This window comes from Mastigoproctus giganteus, chromosome 2 (assembly GCF_048544385.1).
Source record: "Mastigoproctus giganteus isolate SK-2022 chromosome 2, ASM4854438v1, whole genome shotgun sequence".
In the NCBI taxonomy this organism is placed as follows: domain Eukaryota; kingdom Metazoa; phylum Arthropoda; class Arachnida; order Uropygi; family Thelyphonidae; genus Mastigoproctus; species Mastigoproctus giganteus.
The window spans coordinates 209,006,044-209,026,734 of record NC_143576.1 but is presented as its reverse complement, the minus strand read 5'-3'; the positions used below and the strand labels follow the sequence as shown (position 1 = coordinate 209,026,734).

At 36.7% G+C, this 20,691-nt stretch overlaps 1 protein-coding gene across 3 annotated transcripts in view; it reads right to left on the bottom strand.

Annotated features, from left to right (window-relative positions):
- LOC150090018 (pleckstrin homology domain-containing family G member 4B-like) overlaps nt 1-20,691 on the bottom strand; it is a 1,014,666-nt gene that overhangs the window by 206,285 nt on the left and 787,690 nt on the right. For all 3 annotated transcript variants that reach the window (XM_090389713.1, XM_090389714.1, XM_090389715.1), the window contains one exon: nt 5,484-5,622. In XM_090389713.1, the coding sequence (XP_090245839.1) occupies nt 5,484-5,622 (139 nt within the window). The remainder of the gene's footprint in view (nt 1-5,483; nt 5,623-20,691) is intronic.

Sequence of the window (20,691 nt, the reverse complement as noted above, 5' to 3'; positions counted from 1 at the left end):
AGAAAGTATACTGATAAATGTTAGAAGTTAGTATTATAGTTATAAATTTGGGTTTATTATTAAAAAGAAATCCATATGCAAGGCAGTACTTTAAATCTTACTCAAGGGGCAAGATTTTAAGGACGGGGGAAACAAACAAAATTCTGACAGTGAAATGAGATTACCGCAAAAGAAGTAAAAAAATTAAAAAAATCATCACAAAACTATCAATAACAAAAAAGGCAATACCATATTATTGATAAAATATATATGCAGTAGTTATGTTTGCTTAAGAAATAATTCAAAATGATGATTTTCAAACATGTAGAATAGTTATAACTCAGCAGAATTTGACTAAAACTGATGTATAGCATTTCATTCAAGGTACACTACATAATTACGTCTTAATGGAATAGCTACAGATTGACGGTCAAAGGAACAGGCAAAAAAGAAAAAAAAAGTTGAGCAAGGGAGGACTGGCATATGTTCATGGCAGAGCAAAGCCGTCATCATTCATCCGGTAGAATGAACAAAAAACACGCGAGTTTCTCTTTTCTTCTCTTTTTTTTCTCTGTGTCGCATGTCTTTAAAGTTTTCCTAATAACGGCCTGGTGACCACCAATTTAAATTCAAGGACCTTACTGAAATTATTACTTGGGTTGCTGCTACGGGGAACCAAAAGAAACCATTTGAACATAAATGTCAATGATTATACTCATTACGCTTATAAAAAATACTGGAAGACGGAACTACAATGATACAACCCAACCGGAAGACGAAACTTCCTGTTTTCAAACAATTCTAAAAATAAACTTAAGGAATCTGCAAACTTAAGTACCAGCATTTCTTTACAGGAATTAAGCAGCTAAATGTGCAAATTAGAAGTGGCAATTCCCCCACCCAATTTATACTGTGGTTATTTAACTCAAAATGATATAAAATAAATATACTTATTTCGAATGAGATTCAAATATCCAAATAATCCCCCACCACCATCCTCAACTCTTAGTATTTCGCTTTACAGTCGGAAAACTGAAACGCAAAATAGGTAAGGAGAGTGAGGGGTGGGGCTAGATATTTGAATCACATTTGAAATATAAACGTTTCTTTTTAAGATAGCATTATGAAAAATAACGCATTTAATCAACGTATTGCTAATTATATTTTAGTTTTAAAATAAGATATTTTTATGAATCAGGATTCTGATTAATAATTTAAAAGAAAAAAAAAACACGAAGCAGACTTTTTTGATGTTTCTTCTGTGTTTCTTCCCCCTTCCTTAGACTCAAAAATTAGTAACTGCTTGTCGAAAATTTAATCAAGTATAAAGGGCGCCTTCTAAAAATTGTAATATTCTTTTCAAGTATAATTATTCTATTTTCTGCTTTCGGTATTTTAAAAATTACTTTGTATTTTTTACAGATTCAGAACTCTTGTTAAATACACTCATTTCCAAAACTTCAGCATTTACTGCAATATATACAAAATATGTTATTTCGTAACATAATTTGTTTATATTGCCGTGAACATAGAATGAATGGATCATTAAATACCTAAAACCGCATTTCGGCGAATAGGAAAGCGAGCTTATTCTCTTTCGCTGAAACAACCAGATACGTTAGAGTAGCCAATATGCTAAGAAAGTCGGAAAGGAAACAAACAACTATCAGAATTTTTGCGCTTGAGGACCAGTAAAAAGCTTGAGGCTGATCAGTCTGAAGCAGGTGTTACCAGATGTCTTTATGTTGTCATGCGGTTGTCCACAGACTTGGGAGAAGGTTCCAAGAGCAAGGGACTGGTACCAGTAGACTTGGTGATGTCAGACGTTGGGCGACAACCTTGAATGAAGACAGAGCGGAAAGGAAAACTTGTAAATTCCTCTAATGAGGAATGTGTTCTAGTGATCCAACTAGTTACGTCGAAATGGGGAGGGGAAAGACTGGTTGATAACACCATCTTGGCTGCATTTGGACCTCATAGATGCTACAGGAACGCTTATGTCTGCCTCAACTATACGAGGGAAGTTGCATGGGACGGATATTAGCTCATGTCACAGAAGAGAGTCTTCTGTTTCCGGGAGAAAAAACCATGTTATCCTCGCCTGAGACCGAACTCAGCCACATTGTGAAAAAGGTCCATAAAAATTCCTCCCGTCATCGACGGAACTCTATCGAACTCGGGTCTTTTCCACCCGATGTGGGGAGGGAGGACAGCGATCCTACCAACTGTGCTACCCAAGAGGGCGAATTACATACACCCAAGCCTAATGGAAGTGTGTACTGTTTATCGATGAGTTCAGATTTGTTCTACAGAGTGATATGAAAAGCACGGTCATCTGTCGAGAGCTAGGAGTATAGGTTTCCCCTACAACATCATTGAAAGGGACATATATGGAGGAGGGAACAGTATGCTGATTTGAGCTGGCTTCTCTTTGGATGGAGGTGCCGACCTGTCATTGTGTGTTCAGAGAAAAACAATGACCGCTTGAAAATAATAAAACACTCAAAACCTAAGTCGGTATTATGTTTATTTCTGAATTGTAAATATCTACATAATGGAGTGAAACGTTTCGTGGCATTTTCTTGCCACTTCTTCAGTAACAGCTGTCTTTGTAATATCACCATCACAAAAGATCACAAGTTCTTGTGACAGAAGCAATCTTTTGTGACAATGATATTGCAAAGGCAGCTGTCAATGAAGAAGTGGTAAGAAAATACCACAAAACATTTGACTCCATTATGTACATATTTCCAATTCAGAAATAAACATAATACCAATGTGAGTTTTGAGTGCTTTATTATCTTCAAACAACGTAGTTTACCTATGCTTCATGCTGCTCGAGGAATATCTTAAAAACAATGATTGCATATAGCACATCATGGACCAATATTTGAGTCGTTTTGCGGGTGCAATAGTGATAGTTTCGTCTTATAGAACGATAACGACTAACTACGTCGAGCCGATTTCTATGTCGAGATGAACGCCATTATCTGTTTGGAATAGGCATCGCGATCCCCCCGACCTCAATCCTCTACACCAGTGTTTCTCAATCTTTTCACTCTCGTGGCACATTTTCCAAAGAAGAAAAATTTCGCGGCACACCTACGTAGTCATAGAAGAAGAAATTTCTAAATTAAATAAATAGAACGAAAAATAATATTAACAATTTTTTTTATTTATACTTATATTATATCTGTGTTATGCAAACAATTCTTACAACCAAAATAAAATATTCGGACAATGATGTTAAAATAAAAACGACGCTAGTTTTTTTTAAGATTTCGCGGCACACTTGGAAAATTTTGCGGCACACTAATGTGACGCGGCACACCCTTTGAGAAACACTGCTCTACACCATGATTAGTGTAGTCTTGGGAGACGAGCTGCTACCATCCAACCACTTTTACAATCTCTCCTGGAGCTTAGAAGTGAACTGGAGAACATCACTGCGACCTACAATTTTTAAAAGATTCAACAGCATGCAGCACTGCTGTAAGTCTCATGCTTTAGTTTGAGGCAGCTATATACCCCATTAGTGACACTCCATTCACGACTTCACACTCAACCAGTATATTGTTCTATGAATTGTGCATAGAACGAGAGAAGTTGCATGGGATGGCTTCAATTTTCTGTTTGCTGGGCGAAAAATCAGTTTCCGGGGAGAAAAAAAACCATGCTACCCTCGCCTGAGACCGAACTCAGCCACATTGTGAAAAAAGCCCATAAAAATTCCTCCCGTCATCGACGGAACTCTATCGAAATTACAATTCATTAATTCAGTTAATTTTACTATTAACTGTTCTTTTCTCTGCTTATCAATGTGCAGTAGTCATTAAAGAACAATCAGCTGGTGAAATTGAAATTGCATATTTCCAGAAGTTCTCGCGACATTCTCCGTTCTTGACTGTTACTTCAGTTTTGGAACCATGTAGTTCCAGTTTCCAAAATCTAACAAGATTCTGACTTTAATCAATTTTCTAGCAATCATTTGCGTTTAAAAATCATTTCACAGAGCGGTACAATGCAAAGAGTGAAATGTTTGGCAAATATTTCACTAATGAAATTGAATTTGGCAAATATCTGACATAAATATACGTCACTTTATTATTTATTTTACCTCGAAGCCCAAGAAACTATAAATAGTTATCTAACGAAAATTTAAGCAAGTATACTGTATTAGTATTTCAAGTAATATTCTCTACGACTTAATGTGTGCTCTTATGAATCGATAATAATTTACGTAAAACTAAGAAATTTCAATTTCTGTTGGAGAGCACGAAAATAAGTTATGATTTTCGCTATTCCAAAATTAAACTTGAAAGAATGTGACTATGAAATCTTCTGATGACAGTATAATCTCAGAGATAGCTAAGCATGCGTACAAAGTCCAAACTTTCATCAGTTATATCACACTTCACTAATGCTAATATGATAATAATAATAAATCAACAATGTATCATATTTCTTATTCATATATCGAATTATATTCAATATACTGTATGAAATTTGCCGTACCTAACTCTGCCACGACTAAAAAGCCCAAGAAATTTCTCGCGTCACTGACTGGGCTCGAACTAAGGAGTTTTCCACACTGTGATTAGTGATTTACATGGTTTTAAAGAATACATCAAGGGCAAAACCGATTTAATTGTGAAGTTTCGCTTTTCTTTCCGCTCTGTCTGTTCAAATCTGTTTTGTATGATGGCAAATGCACGCTACGATGGAGATTTATAATGTTATTGAATAATGCGCATGTTGCCAGCATCTCGAGCTGAAACGAGCTTATTGCTGATTATTGTAATTAGGGTTGGTGAAGGTTCTTTGCTTAATTACCAGCTAAATAAAAGCATAGAAGATGCTTTGACATCATCATATCAACCTTTAAAACAGCAAATGAGTTTCAGTGAATAGTAGTTCAGTTCTTAAATCTCTGAATAGGGGGGGGGGCTTCCTTATTTAGGCAGTTCCGGCACTGTTTGATGCTGCATCAAAAGGTGGAGGGAAATGGTGTTTAAAGTTACATGAAGTAGAAAGCAATTAATATTTTGACTAAATGCGTAATAAATAATAAATCAATTTTCTGTCTATACTCCGGGACGACCAAACGGTCAGAGGAGTTCGCAAGGTAGATTGAATACAAGAAACAGCACCGTATTCAGCAGTCACGGGCTTGAACCCCAGTCACTCAAGGCACGTGTACTTATGCACCCGCGCGCCTGACCACTAGGCTACGGCCGCCTAATGGGGCTGTATTTGAAGTTCAGCTGTCTAATGTAAGAGGAGAGCCAGTTAGTCACGAGACTTCAGCATATCATATCTGTTTGCGTGCATTCTACTCTGGTTTACATCCATGCGACAGAAAACTATTATATTTATTCAAAATCATAGTTAAAGTATTATCAATTATAGATCTAAGCAAGGTACGTTTTTAGTTATCTAAATATGTGGAAATTAAATTTTTGAAGTCACAGTAAGATAGAGATTTATTAATGCAGACAACTTACTTGACTAGATTCCTCTTCGAAGGTCCTTAAATGCAGACATTCCTCTAACTTGTGCAGCCTTTTATCAGCAAGTCTCGCCAGTTTCCTCATCGCTCTCCGAAGTTCTTCATATAATGTACCAGTCCTTTCTATGCTTTCCCTAGATTTGCAACACACAGAACAACGTATTAAGATCCTTGGCAAAAGTATCCTAAGCATGCCAATTATGTCACCATTCACACCAATTAGCAATACAAATCTTTCGGAACATGTAAATGCACATAATGGGTGAGAGTAACAGATACGCAAAAAGCGGATGACGCAAAAACAATGGTTAGACAAAATTATTCAATCTCTTATTTTTATCTGTACATGTGATCGATAAAAAAAACCAGAAGAGATAGTGGGTAGATTATCAGATTGTCTCATTTACAGTAGCTCAAACGCAGTTTGCAAACGTTTCATGACATAACTACAAACAGTTACGGAGCAAACGAACGCACCATTGGACAAATGACAAAATTATATCATAGACAGAAAATATGAAACCATTCATAACTCGTTGAATCATTAAAGAGATCAGACATAATATAGCATAGTGGCGCGCGCTCGTCTAAGATTCTAATCATATTAATAAATATCTGGACTATTTTGAGGGGCCTGTCACCGTGGTATATAAAGGAGTTGTGACAATAAGTTTAGTAATGATCCATTCACCTCACCACGAAAGAATATCCCTGTCCCATTTCTCAAAATGGACAAAATCTAAAGGATTTCATAAGAGCGCAGTATAAGTGGAAAGACTTTCTCGTCCTATTGGATTGCTATGGGTTGGTATATGCAGCTTAAGTGGAATTGCGTTTATGATTATGATGTAGAAATTCCAGGGAGCCAAACTGCTGTTACGGAGGAGAATGTAAAGAAGTGCTGGAATTAGTTACGAAAAAGTTATGTAACAATTCGTCGTGGCTCTGTTCAGAACATTATGCAAAACCACTTGTACATGCTTTCCCGACGACGATAACAGTTAAGATCGTTCAACTATTGTCACCATTCCAGAAGATACAAAGCGAAATTGTAAGGAGCAAATCAATTTTAAATACCATGCTCAACAATGACAGCAGAATAATTTCTTTTGCCGAATGGTGACTAACAGATGAGATCTTGACTCACAAATGGAGAGTTATTTATTATTTATTTTTTTATTGAATATGCAAGATCTTCGAGTGTTTATAATCGTCAACGAACGATTATAAACACGGGCAACTCCATCCACGTCAAGCCAAGCTAAGCCATTTGAGGTGTAATAGGAAACAATAGCTGATAGTGCCGCCACTCATCGTAGACCGTATGGGGGGGAAGTAAAAATTAAACTGCAGCCATTATCAATCCACTGCAGGATGGAAGCCTCCTCAACGATTTATGCTGAAGGAAATGGACCCTAATCTGCCACGCTGGTCCAGTTCGCGTTGTCAGATCGATCGTATTTAGCAGTCAGGGGCTTGAACCCCAGTCTACTCAAAGAGCGTATGCTACTGCACTCCGGCTCCTGACGACTTGGCTACAGAGTGTGAAAAGTACACTAATCATATTAGTGTACCCTAATTCCATAACACCTCGTGCAATGGTGCGAATGGAGCTGACCATGTGAAAGGGGTGTTTTTCTTAACTGTTTGTTAAATGAATGTCTTCAAGTTGAAGTTCATGGGTTTAATTCTGATTGAATGAATGAATGTAATTAGGGGAGGTGTTCAAACCCATCCTATCTTTCAACGCTTTGAAGCTGAAACACATCTTTGTTTTAAAAGGAGTTTAAAAAACGTCCGAGGCAAACCTTATGAAAATAATACAATTTTAAATACCGTATGTATAAGTATATATATATAAATACTGTACTTGTTTATTGTAAAAAACAAGTAAAGATTTTTGAGAGGGCAATATATCGAATCTACTCCCATATTGAGATTCTAGTTAGGTCTATGAATAGATATACAATATTTCCTTTGTCTTATTTAATTATCTGTTTTCTTCTATTTATTTTCTACGTTATGTTATAGCGTTTTTGTCCCTGTGTAAAGTGGCTTCACATTTAAGTCCAGTGTCATGAACGTTATAAAGCAAGTCGGTCACTGATTTCCTTTCATTTAACCTGAGTAATAATGGATACTTCCCAGTTTAAAGTTTTATATGATAAGCAAGAGTTGTTTATATTATTTCATAAGAGGCTACCATTTTTTGGCTATTTTGGTTTTTTTTTTTTTTTTTAGGAGCATTAGCAACTAAGGTCATATTGCTCCGGGAATATGCAGTGGTCATTCCCTTGACCTTTCCGCATCCTCCGTATTTGGTGGTGACGGGCTCGAACCCCGGTCTAATCAAGAAGCGTGTGCTACGCACTGCTGCTCCTTCCCACCTGGCTACGGAGGCGCCCCATTTTTTGGCGTGTTCGCATATATATGCATATGCGCCTATTGTCTTCAGCATGTCCATCCATCCGCATGTAACAGACGGTCTCCCAGTGGACGAATTTTCGCGAAATTTTATATTCGCGCCTTTTAAAAATATTTGTCGAAACAATTAAAAATTTCATTAAAATCTGACTAATAGAATACGGCAATTAATATTTCTTTTTTTCGTGAGGAGGAGCACAATATGAGATACAGATAAAAGGAGGAGCACAATATGAGATACAGATAAAATTATGCCCTTTTACACTACAAACGTAGTTTATTGCCTTTAAGAGTGATCTATGGTGTATTCACACCAATATTATATAGATTATTTATACTCTTAAACCTATGCTGCCTTGTTGCATTGAGTTTAACTTATACAGTAGTTATTTATTTATTTCTCTTGGGTTGCTAGGGTACGCAAGTAATCGCATCTTTAGATATTAAAAATAATCGCGGTTATCTATCAGTGCGTCTCTATGCATCTCGTGTCTTTTAGCATTCTTGACAATTTAAGCGTCCAGCACATCTTAACTCGCAGCGGCCACTTTCACTTATGTTACTTAGTGTGACACCATTTATCAAAAATACTATAGCCAGACAGACGCCTAACCTGCAGGTGCAACAATAATCGGATATGATTCTCATACAGATGATCATTAGTCATGTCATATTAATTCAGAATCGCCATGGGACGCGACTGTTATAGCTGTTATCCTGTCATGACAGGCACCAGTCCATAAACATATCGCTTACATAACGCTTAAAATTGTTGCTAAAAAGATCCATATCGACCTCTTTAGGCTCTCAGCGAATATAAAACTTTTACACAAGACAGCGGTAAGCCTTTGTTCAAGGGAAGATCTCGTGATACAATAATTGGAAATGATAATAAAATTTAAAAATGAATATATAAGAGAAGGATAAACAAGAGGACAAAAGAGGACAAAGCGCGTCGTCAAGAAAGGCAATTTTCACAGGAAGAGGAACTATGGCAGGCCAGTCCACGGAATACCAGAGCTAATCCGGAGAAGAGATGAACTGAGATTGGAGGATAAGGAGGCCAAGCTTCCTTAGTCAGTACTCCTTGTTATCCCATCACTTGGTAAGGAGCATTCTTCTTGAAAATATTAAATGCATAGATTGAGTTTCCCTAAGTGTTAATAATAGCCACTCTCAGAGTTACCAAAATGATCTGAGTACTTTACTTGTTTTAATTTCATGTTGTAAATCTAATGTTTAGCCCAGTTCTACTCAAGTGTGGTCCGCAGATAGGTGCCGGTCCGCGACGAATTTGAAATTTGCCGAGGACGTTACCCGTCCCCGACTATTCGTCCGTTACCGGTCCGCGAGATTTGTATTTTACAAAAGTACAGGTCCGCGACAGATTGGAAATAAAAGAAACTGGTCCTTCATCACAGATAGTTTGAGAAGCACTGTTAGCCTATAAGCAATGAAATTCTAGAAGAATAGTCCTCTGAATTACGATACCGAGATAAGCGCGACTCCAGTTGCATTATCTCTAACTATTTTAACAATTTGACCACTACATATGCATTTTGTAATGTAATTATTAGGTCTCAAAGTATTAAATGTTTTGTAATGTTTTACTCATGAGTCTTTGCTCTCAGTAATATATCCTGACAGTTTTGGCTAACCATTTCGACAAACAGGACATAACATTCTCTTTATGCCCATCACTGACGAGAAGGACCAAGAACGCGGCTTTTTTGCATAGATAAAGCCTTTGTCTGTACACGTGTACAGACAAAGCACGTGTACTTACGTATCCTCGTGCCTGGCCAGTAGGCTACGGTGGCCTCAGAAATTTTCTGTTTATATTCTAGGACGACCACATGGATTGAGAAGCTCACAAGATAACCAGCACAGTACTGAGCAGTCAGGGGGCTCGAACCCTGGTCATTCAAAGCACATGTACTTGACAGTACAATACATAACAGTTACATGAAAAACAAATCTCTAAAAGTAACTTTCTTTTTCTCCCCCCCCCCCATATTTTTTCCTTTTAGCCTCCTCTAAGCTCAGGAACCTGGCCTGGCAACACTATCGGCAGAACCAAAGTTTAAGATTATCCCATTTCACATCTTTGTAAGGGCAAACGACACAATGTCGAGAATGGCAATGAAAGAGAGGCTCCATTTGAGAACAGATCATCACCAAGCTATGATCAGGAGTGATAACAGGACCACTAATATTGACTGTGTACTGTGAAGGGTTGTTGGTGAGGTAAAGATGATTGGTATGTGGTTAGAATTGTCTGGAACTTTGGCAGATAAACAAACAGGCTGTGATCGGAGCATCATTAACGCTATGGCCAAACTGGCCACGGCCGGGTAGCCTCATGAAAATGAGGCCTCTCCTCACCCAAAGAGGGGCCTCATTTTCAGTGTAAATATTTTCTAAAGTATATATACTCGTATATTAAATGGACTTCAAATTTAAATATGGCTGTGGCCTATTTCATCCTTAATCCGACCCTGGCTGTGAGAGGTCATTAGTAATTGTAAAAGCTTCAGCTTCTCAACTAGCTGGGTCAGTGTAACTAGAAAACTGAAGCCAGCTCAAACATTACGAACACTAAAATTACTAAGGAAAATTCACTCGCTGTCATGAAAGTTATACTGGAAAAAGTATCAAAGAAGGAAGTCAAAAAGTTCCAGGTGATTAGTGGGGATGGAAGAACAATGGAGGCTACAGTCAGCAATCCATATCAATAGATGGAGTTGACAGAATAGCGTACAGAGATTTTAAGCCAGAAATCCTGGCTTAAAATGAAAAATCATGAATAGAAAACTAATAGTACAAATGCAAAATCTGACTAAAACTTCCTCATTCATCTGACAAATATACATTGTTCAGTTCCTATCTCAGCAATGCCTATTTCTACTAAGGAAATCTCTGATAAGGAATATCAGAGCAGACATATGCAGAACTATCTTTGAAGCAAAAGAAATTATAGAGTAACTGGAAAATTAGTGGTTGCAGAACTATACTGGGATCTCACCAGAAAAAGTAAGTGGAAATAGACATCATTCAGATTGGAACTGAGACCACATATATTTGTGAAATGAATGGGCAAGTTTTTAGGAGGTTAAGATCTTTTCACATATATGGTTGTTCTGTTAGTTTGACTATTCATGATGCAATCAGTAGATTGCATCATGAATTTGCATTGTAAAATGCAAAAAAAGAAAACAAATGCAACAAAATAAAATATGCAAAATTCTGCACATATATTCTGCTACCATCATTTTCCAATTTAAATTAAATTTCCAGTTTAAATTAAAATAAACTTGGAAGAAAAGGGCATTGCTGAGATAGGAACTGAACTATGTATATGAGTCAAATGAATGAGGAAGTTTTAGTCAGATTTAAGTCTTTTTGCAGATACGTTTGTACTATTAGTTTTCTATTCATGATTTTTCATCTGAAAAAGAGTAAAGAAGCCATCAACATTAGGTTTGCTTAACCCTTTTAAAATCTTATATACTTCACAATTAAATCACCACACAGATCCTGCGTTTCCAGAGACTTCAATTTGCAGAACTTCTCTCTATTATTTTTTTAACCCAAACTATTGTTGCAGTTAAAAGAAGAATATTCTTACCAAGATAGGTTTGTACTATTAGTTTTCTATTCATGATTTTTTTATCTGAGAAAGAGTAAAGATGCCATCAACATTAAGCTTGCTTAACCCTTTTAAAGTCTTATACACTTCACAATTAAATCATCACACAGATCCCTAATTTCCAGAGACTTCAATTTGCAGAACTTCTCTTGGTAAGAATATTATTTTTTTAACCCCAACTATTGTTGCTCTTCTCTGTAACCTTTCCAACAGATCTATGCCGTTCTAAAATGAGGTTTCCAAACCTGGATGCAGCATTCTAGAAGTAGTATAACCACTGCCTTATAGAACAGGATAATCACCTGTGCCCCTGTTGGCAAAGTTTCTGTATATCACTGAAAGAACCCCATGAGTTATTTTAGCAGCTTCAGAGGCATAACTAGGGTATGTTGAGGATGACCATTGCCACAGGTATCGAATGGAGTTAAGAACTTTGAATAACTGAATCGTTAAAATGTGACAACTGTTTTGTTATTATAATAAATTATAAAAACTTATTGAATTGTTTTCCATAAAATTATACAACGATTTTATAAATTGTATATTATTCAAAGAAAGGCACATTTTTTATAATTGGCCATAGGCATCAAAATTCCTAGCTACACTTATGAGCAGCTTGTTCAGAGAATTTCATGTCAGATTGTACATTACTCCAAGGTCTTTTCATACTCCACTACCTTGAGTTTTGTACACCCAATGGAATGTATTTTGGGATTACTGCTACCCAAATGCAGTACCTTGTATTTATCAGTACTGAACTTCAATTGCTTTTTAGCCCATCTGCTTAGTTTATCTATATCTTCACATAGCATACCCTGATTACTGTGGCCACCTTTATATCATCAGCAAACTTAGACATCAGAGTTGAAATGCCTAAATTAATATCATTAACAAATATCAAAAAGTAAGAATTCAATACCACATCACATTAGTCCATGGGGAGCAGTGGCCATTTGTCTCCTACCATGTAACCATTCTTTTATCCACAGTAGTAACTTGTCCTTAATGGTAACTGCTCCAATATATACAACAATCATACATGTGGTACAGCATCAATGACCTTACTGTAATAGAAGTACATGTATACAACATCAAAATTTGCATCCATTTCCCTTGTGACAACCTCATTGTAGCTAATCAGATTGGTGAGGTATGATCTCTCTTTAACAAACCTATGCTGTAATTACCTTATGGTTCCAGTCTTATCAAAATGACCTAGCTTTAGTTATTTAACAATTGACTATATTATTTTCCCTAGCACAGAGGTTAAACTTATAGGACTGTAGTCACACACTTCACCCTCTGAACCAACCTTGTGAATAGGAGATACCTTTGTACATCACCAACTGCAGGTACTTTTCCTGAATTTAAGGATGTCCTCATTATTATGGCCAAAGGTTTAATACCTCTTTTAATATAGTTGGATAGATTCTATCAGCCTGAGGTGCTTTGTTCACTTTTATTTGCAGCAATTTCTTTAACATCTTTAATTCTGTAATTATAAAGCCACATAACTGCTAATCAGTATTAAGCAGACTTCTGCTAACCCCATTCCCTCCAAAAAAACAATGTGTGAATGTAAATGTTGCAAAACATTTATCTAGTTAACCACAATTTGTACAGGATCACCAGCAGTTATGCTATTCATAACCCAGTGGACTTGTGGTTCTTCCCTTTTCTCTTTTTCATCCATTTCTTACCATTAACACATGCAAATAATTCCTCACTGCTTTGTTCTGCACTCTTAGCCAAAGACTTCTTATATTCTGCTTTTGTCTGGTCAACTCTCTGAGTAATTTGATTACAAGCCAGCTTCTGCTTAATTGTAGGACTCTATATACCACGATAATTTATAATCATCACTTGCAGTTTTATTCTCTACTACTAAGCTTAATAACTCATCTTATATCCATTTTGGTCAAACATTGATGCCTCTTTTGGTCAAACGATGCCTCTTCATACTTGGAATAATATCTTGGCTAAACCAATCCAAAAAATGTTGGAATTAATCCAAGCATTTTTCTGTCCTTTATGTCATACTGGTAGGCACTTTACACTTTTAAAGCATCTTGGATTCCCCAATCACCAAAATGGTAAAACATGCTGTCCACTTGCACACACCATAACTGTAACACGCTGTTTGTTAGCTTTGAACCAAGAGCAGCCATTTTGTGTCATGATGCAAGTGATTTACAAGGGAGTGACTTCCAGTTAAGACCAGTTTCCTCTACATTGTTAACGTCATCCTTGAAAAAAGCTTCTTCTTCTGCCATTTTCAGAAAAGACTCTAAAAGTTTCTACTCCCGAGACATCACCTGATAAAGCTTCTCCTTGAATTTCAAGCTCCCTTATGAGATTTGAAAATTTTCAGACATCCTGTGTGGCGCTTCCATAGCCAGGTGGGAAGCAGCAGCAGTGCGTAGCACACGCTTCTTGATTAGACCCGGGTTCGAGCCCGTCACCACCAAATACGGAGGATGCGGAAAGGTCAAGGAATGACCACAGCATATCTCCGGAGCAATATGGCCTTGGTTGCTAATGCTTCAAAAAAAACCAAACAACATCGAAGACATCCCGTACTGGCTTTAAATTCAGATCGGCTTTTAAACTTTTGATTCAATTGTAATGCTTTTTCGCATAACAGGGGTCCAGAAATAGGTTCGCCTTGACTTCTCTTTTGTAGAAATCATAAATAAACAGCATCTTCTAATTTCTCATCACTAGCTTTTTTTCATAGTTTTCTGTTTTTTTAGAGCCATCTTCATTGTCTAACTTTGAAGCAAATTTCAAAATTTCATTTTTTATGCTCTTTATGTTACATATGGTTGCTTTACCAACGTTAAAAATCTTAGCAAGAGATACACCAGTTTTGCCCTTTTCCAGTCTATTGATATTTGTTATCTTGTCTTCTATTGACAACACATTTCTCTTGCCTGTAGATGCCATTATTAACACAAAGGAGCAGAAGTATTAAAATTAAAAGCAAAATGACACAATACAGTAGGCCCTCGATTTAATGTCCCCCAATTTAACAGACTTTGAATTTAATGGATAAAAAATTTCTCTCCTAAAGAAAAAATTTAGAACCTTTTTTTTTTTTTTTTTTTATTAGCGAATAGTGTGGACCTAAAATTTCAGGGGAGTGATGATTGGCTGTGGCATTTTCAAATGCACCATGGCATTATTAATAAAAGAACCTGTGGTGAATCTTTAGGTGCAGATGAAGAACAAGTTGAGGCATTCAGAAAATATCTAAATGACTTCATTAAAAATGAGGGCCTCATTTTATCACAGTTTTATAATACTGACAAGAGTGGGCTTTTTTATCGTGTTGTTCCTGAAAATACCCGGCTTATAAGCATGAAACAAGCACCCTTGGTCATATGCTAAATAAGGAGTGAATTTCAGTTTTATTTTGTGCAAATGCTGATGGCTTGCATTGGCTTAAGCCTATGGTTGTTGGCAAGACAAAAACACCTCGTGCTTTTAAGGATTTAATGAACCAGTTACCAGTGATATATTCCCACTCAAAAAATGCCTGGTTTACAATGGATATTTTCTGTGACTGGTTCTTGAACTATTTTATTCCTGATGTTCGACACTATCAGACAGATACACTGAAAATTCCTTCTCATGAAATAAAGGCTGTTTTGCTGCTAGATAATGCACCTGCTTATCCTAATACTGGGGGGTTAGTTAGCAGGGATGGGAGAATTAAATATGTTTTTCTGCCTCCTAATACTACTTCACTGATACAGCCAATGGATCAGGGTATAATCGTTGCATGTAAGAGGTTGTATAAGAAGACATTTTTGGAAGAGGTGATGGTTGTTTTGGAAGAAACAGAAGAGGCACCAGGACACTGCAAAATTTACATGCATACAACATCAGATCTGTTATCTTCAACTTAGCAGCTGCATGGAAAGATATGAAGATTATTACCTTGGTCAATGATTGGAAGAAGTTGTTATATGGTGTAGAACCTGAAATGGACTTTGAAGGAGTTGAGGCATCTAATTTTCAGGACACACTTCTGAGGGTCATCAACAAAAATGCAACTCAGAATGATGTGGAACATGGCTCAAAAATGATGAAGGTGATCTGGGCTATCAACAAGAGGACGAGGACGATGACAAAGACGAAGAATAAGTTGCACGTCATCCTAAATTGTCTGTTGTAAGACAACATATGGATGGCATCATACATTATACTGAATCATTATCAGACCCTGATGTGCTTCCATATTATGAACATTTTAGAGAATTTTGATCTACAGTAACAAGGAAGCAGCACCAAGATGTAAGTAAGGCAACTGAAGCTTAATGATTTCTTCAAGACAACTTCATCAACTGGACCTGTTTCACCAGAACTCTCTACAAGCAAGGAATTAACACCTCTCCCTCCATATGACAGTTGTTTCTGATTCTGAAAATTGTGATTCTATCAATTAAGTTAATATTAATATTGAATATTATGTATCTTTTTTAATGTTTTTTTAAGTTTTTTATTCAATGGAGTTTAAGAATTTTAAAGTACTTTTTTCCCTCTAAAATGGATTTAACTTAAGAAACTAATGTTCACATTGAAAAAAAACTTTGTGTGAGCTTTAAGAAAAAGGGAAAAAAAAAAAGTGGTGGAAACACTCCATTAGTTACATTGTATAGTTTTTGACATGTTTAATTAAAATAAAGTTTGGTTCCTGTCGTAAATTTATTTTTATATTTTTAACAGAATCAGTGTTAGTGGTGTGTAGTAGTAGTAGTAGTAGTAGTGGCATGTGATGCAAGAAAGCAAGTGTATGAGCTTATGCAGCATCAGCCAAAAAAAAAAAAAAAAGAAAAAAAAAAAAAAATCACACCATTCTCTCCAAATGCCTGTCCAGTTCCTCCTTAAAATTTATTTAACCTATCAACTTCCACAACGACAGATGGAAGTTTGTTCCAGCAATTAACCACCCGCTGGCTAAAGGCGAATTTCCGCACATCTATTCTACATCTGTCTTTTCTTAATTTGAATTTATGCCCCCTTAGGTTCATAATCTGAACAAGTGGAAGGAGCCCATCAGAATTCAGCATGCTCAACCCATTCAAGGCCTTATACACCTCAATCAGATCACCACGCAGGTGCCTAGTCTCCAGCCACTGCAATTTGCAGAACTTAAGCCTCTCTTGGTAAGAGGATCATCAATTCATTCTCCTCACCAATCTTGTTGCCCTTCTCTGTACACGCTCAAGTAAATCTACATCCTTCCTAAAATGAGGCCTCCAGACCTGTACGCAGTACTCAAGGCGTGGCCTGACCATTCCCTTATACAGAGGGACAATCACCTCCTTTTCCCTGCTAGCAAAATTCCTATATATCATTGACAAAACCCCATGACCTGCCCTGGCAGCCTGTCTGCATTGCTCAGAAAACTTCATATCTGACTGCACAATTACTCCCAGGTCTTTTTCATTTTCTACCACCTTAAGTGTAGTACCACACAGTTGGTACGTTTCTCTGGGGTTACTTCTACCCATATGCAGTACTTTGCATTTGCCAAGGTTAAACTTCAGTTGCCACTTCTTAGTCCATCTGCCCAAATTATCTAGATCCTGTTGCAGTAGCACACTGCCATTACTGTCATTAACAACCCTGCCAACCTTTGTATCATCTGCAAACTTCGACATTAAGCCTGATATACCTTCATCAATATCATTGATAAATATACAAAACAACAGTGGACCTAACACCGAACCCTGTGGGACTCCACTAATAACATTAGTCCACGAAGAGCAGCACCCATTGATTACCACCCTCTGTCTTCTCCCACTTAACCATCCTTTTATCCATTGTAGCAACTTACCCTTAATACCATTCTGCTCCAATTTGTACAATAGTCTTCCATGCGCAACAGTGTCAAAAGCTTTCCTGAAATCCAAATATATGATATCAAAATTATTTTTTGAATCCAGTTCCTTTGTAACCACATCATAATATCCTATCAAATTTGTCAGACAAGACTTTCCCTTAACAAACCCATGCTGTGTCTGAATTATTGCTGCAGTCTTGTCTAGATGATCCTGCAATGCATCTTTAACCAGTGACTCCATTATTTTACCCGGAACAGAAGTTAAACTAACTGGTCTGTAATTACTCGTGTCACCCTTCGATCCCCCTTTGTGAATTGGAGATACATTTGCACAAATTGTGTGTGTGTATAAATTACTTTTAGCATTAGCATTAGTAGAGGCATACAATGCAAGAAAGCAAGCTTAGGCAGCATCAGCCAAAAAAAAAAAAAAAAAAAACAGCTCCCATTTCACCCCTCCATTCATTCCAAATACCTGTCCAGCTCAGCCTTAAATTTATTTAGGCTATCAACTTCCACAACAAAAGATGGAAGTCTGTTCCACCAATCAACCACTGCTGGCTAAAGGCAAACTTCCGCAAACCTATTCTACAACTGTAGTGTAGAATAGGTAATGTAGACCACCTAATTCCCCTATTTGTCAGGCCTTCTTACAAAAAATTCTGTAGTACAAAATATTCTGTCTCTTTCCATAAGAATACCTTTCTGTGTACCCACTAACTTTCTTGCTGTTCTCTGCATCTTTTTTCAGAAGAAATTCCATGGGCTGTCTGTCTACACTACACAGTTTTACATCTGACTACAGAATTATCTCTGGTCTTTATTGTTATCAACTATTTTGAGTTTGGTGTTACCTAAGTGAATATTATTCTTTATAAAATGCAGTACCTCATATTTATCAAAATTAAACCTCAAATGTCAGTTTTCAGCTCATTTACCTAGTTTATCTAGATTTTTTTAAAGTGGCACAACCTGATTGTTATTAATCACCAGTGAGAAAAATCTTTTCCTCACTAGCAGAGGATTGTAGTATATGCAGTAACAGTAGTCTTGATGAGGCAATTACAAAAACATGGACAATGAATTGTATCTTTCAAAAGGAAAGATGACATTACTGCCACCTGTTAGGTAAAGTGAGTGACAGTATTCATTAACATGTTTGTTTCAACTTATATTTGAGAGAGTGCATTTGATGTGCCATAATTTTCAGAATATTGAGAAATAACGGTTTAAAAGTAAAAATCTGATATTCATAGGTAAAAGTGAACACTTTTGTGCTGAGCTGTAAATTAAATCTAAAAAAAAAAAAAAAAATCAAATCTAAATAAAATAAAAAACTCAAAAGTTTATTCCAGATATGTAAATTAACCTCAATGCATATAGGCTACACTTGCACTGCACTGTGCACAATAAGTTTTCAATACAGAAATGCAGTACTGTATTTATTTATTATTGTATTTAGTTGTTACTTATTTTTCTTTATTTTCTTTTACTTTTATTATATATATTATGTATTTTTAGAATTTATGTACACTTTGGGTATTGCAGCTATAGGCAATTGTCTAGCTGTTTAGCTAACAGGAGGCACAATTAGGAAAGTAATTAGGATAGAAATAGACACTCATGCCCTCGTATTACAGCATGTATTGAAGTAAATGAACTTTTACATATGTGCTGCGCCGTTTTCCCCTGACGACAGAAATTTGAACTAATTTTTTTTTCTTCTACAAATTGCTTTCCCATACCCTATATGACATACCCACCGATTTTCACTGCGCTAACTCCAACCATTTTGACACTAGGGTCTCCTGAATAGAGAAACTTATTTTATAACTACCCGGTATATGATGTCAAAATTAGTTTTTGGATCCAGATTCCTTTGTTACTGCATCATAATAACTAATCAGATTGGTCACACAATGTGTCTTAACAAATCTGCACTGTGATTGTATGTTATTTCAAATTTTTAGGTATACAAGAAATTAAACACTTTCTAGCCTGGTCATCATCTGTTAAACTTTCTTCCCCTTTCAATCTATGATGTCATTCAAACATAGTAGTATGAGATGGAGAATCTTCTCTGTAAACCTGATACATAATTTCTGATATTTCAGAAGTGGATTTCCATAAGCACTCCAAATATTTGACATGTTTTACACCCATAAATTGTGAAAATATAAATGTGCTTCATATGCACACAACAATAACAATATATGTACTGAATGATTAACAAACTTTGTATGTGTACATGTAAGTTGAGACTTGCAATTTTACAACAGTAAATCTGGGTGTTTTTATTCTTGATGGATATAAACATTTCCACTATGCAACAGTCACCTTATTTGGCTGATATGGTGCCATGCAACTTTTAGCTATTCCCAAAATTGAAACAGAATATGAAAATAAAATGATTTGGTTCAACTCAAGAAATTCACTAAAACGCATTAGCATTAGTAAAAGCACATGATGCAAGAAAGCAAGCTTATATACCATCGGCCAATAAAAAAAAAAAAAAAAAAACCTCATTTCACCCATCCACTCACTCCAAGTGTTTGTCTAGTTCTGCCTTGACTCTATTTAAGCTATCAACTTCTACAACGACAGATGGAAGTTTGTTCCAGCAATCAACCACCCGCTGGCTAAAGGCAAACTTCGACAACATCTATCCTACAACTGTCTTTCCTTGATTTGAATTTATGCGATTATTCTCAGCAAGAGGAATAATCCCATCAGCATTGAGCATGCTCAATGCTGATGGGATTCTTCCTTCATTCAAGGCTTTATACACCTCAATCAGATCACCTCGCAGGTGCCTAGTCTCCAGACACTGTAGTTGTTGTTGTTATTTGGTTTTTAGGAGCATTAGCAACTAAGGCCATATTGCTCCAGGGATATGTGGTGGTCATTCCCTGACCTTTCCGCATCCTCCGTATTTGGTGGGCACGGGCTCGAACCCCGGTCTAATCAAGAAGCGTATGCTACGCACTGCTGCTCCTGCCCACCTGGCTATGGAGGCAACCCCCAGACACTGTAATCGGCAAAACTTAAGCCTTTCTTCGTAACAGTAACCCTTTGTTCCATTCACTAATCTTGTTGCCTTTCTCTGTACTCGTTCCAACAGCTCTACATTCTTCTTAAAATGAGGTCTTCAAACCTGTATACAGTACTCAAGGTGTGGCCTGACCATTGCCTTATACAAGGGGATAATCACCTCCTTATCCGTGCTAGAAAAATTCCTGTATATCACTGACAAGACACCATGAGCTACTCTTGCAGACC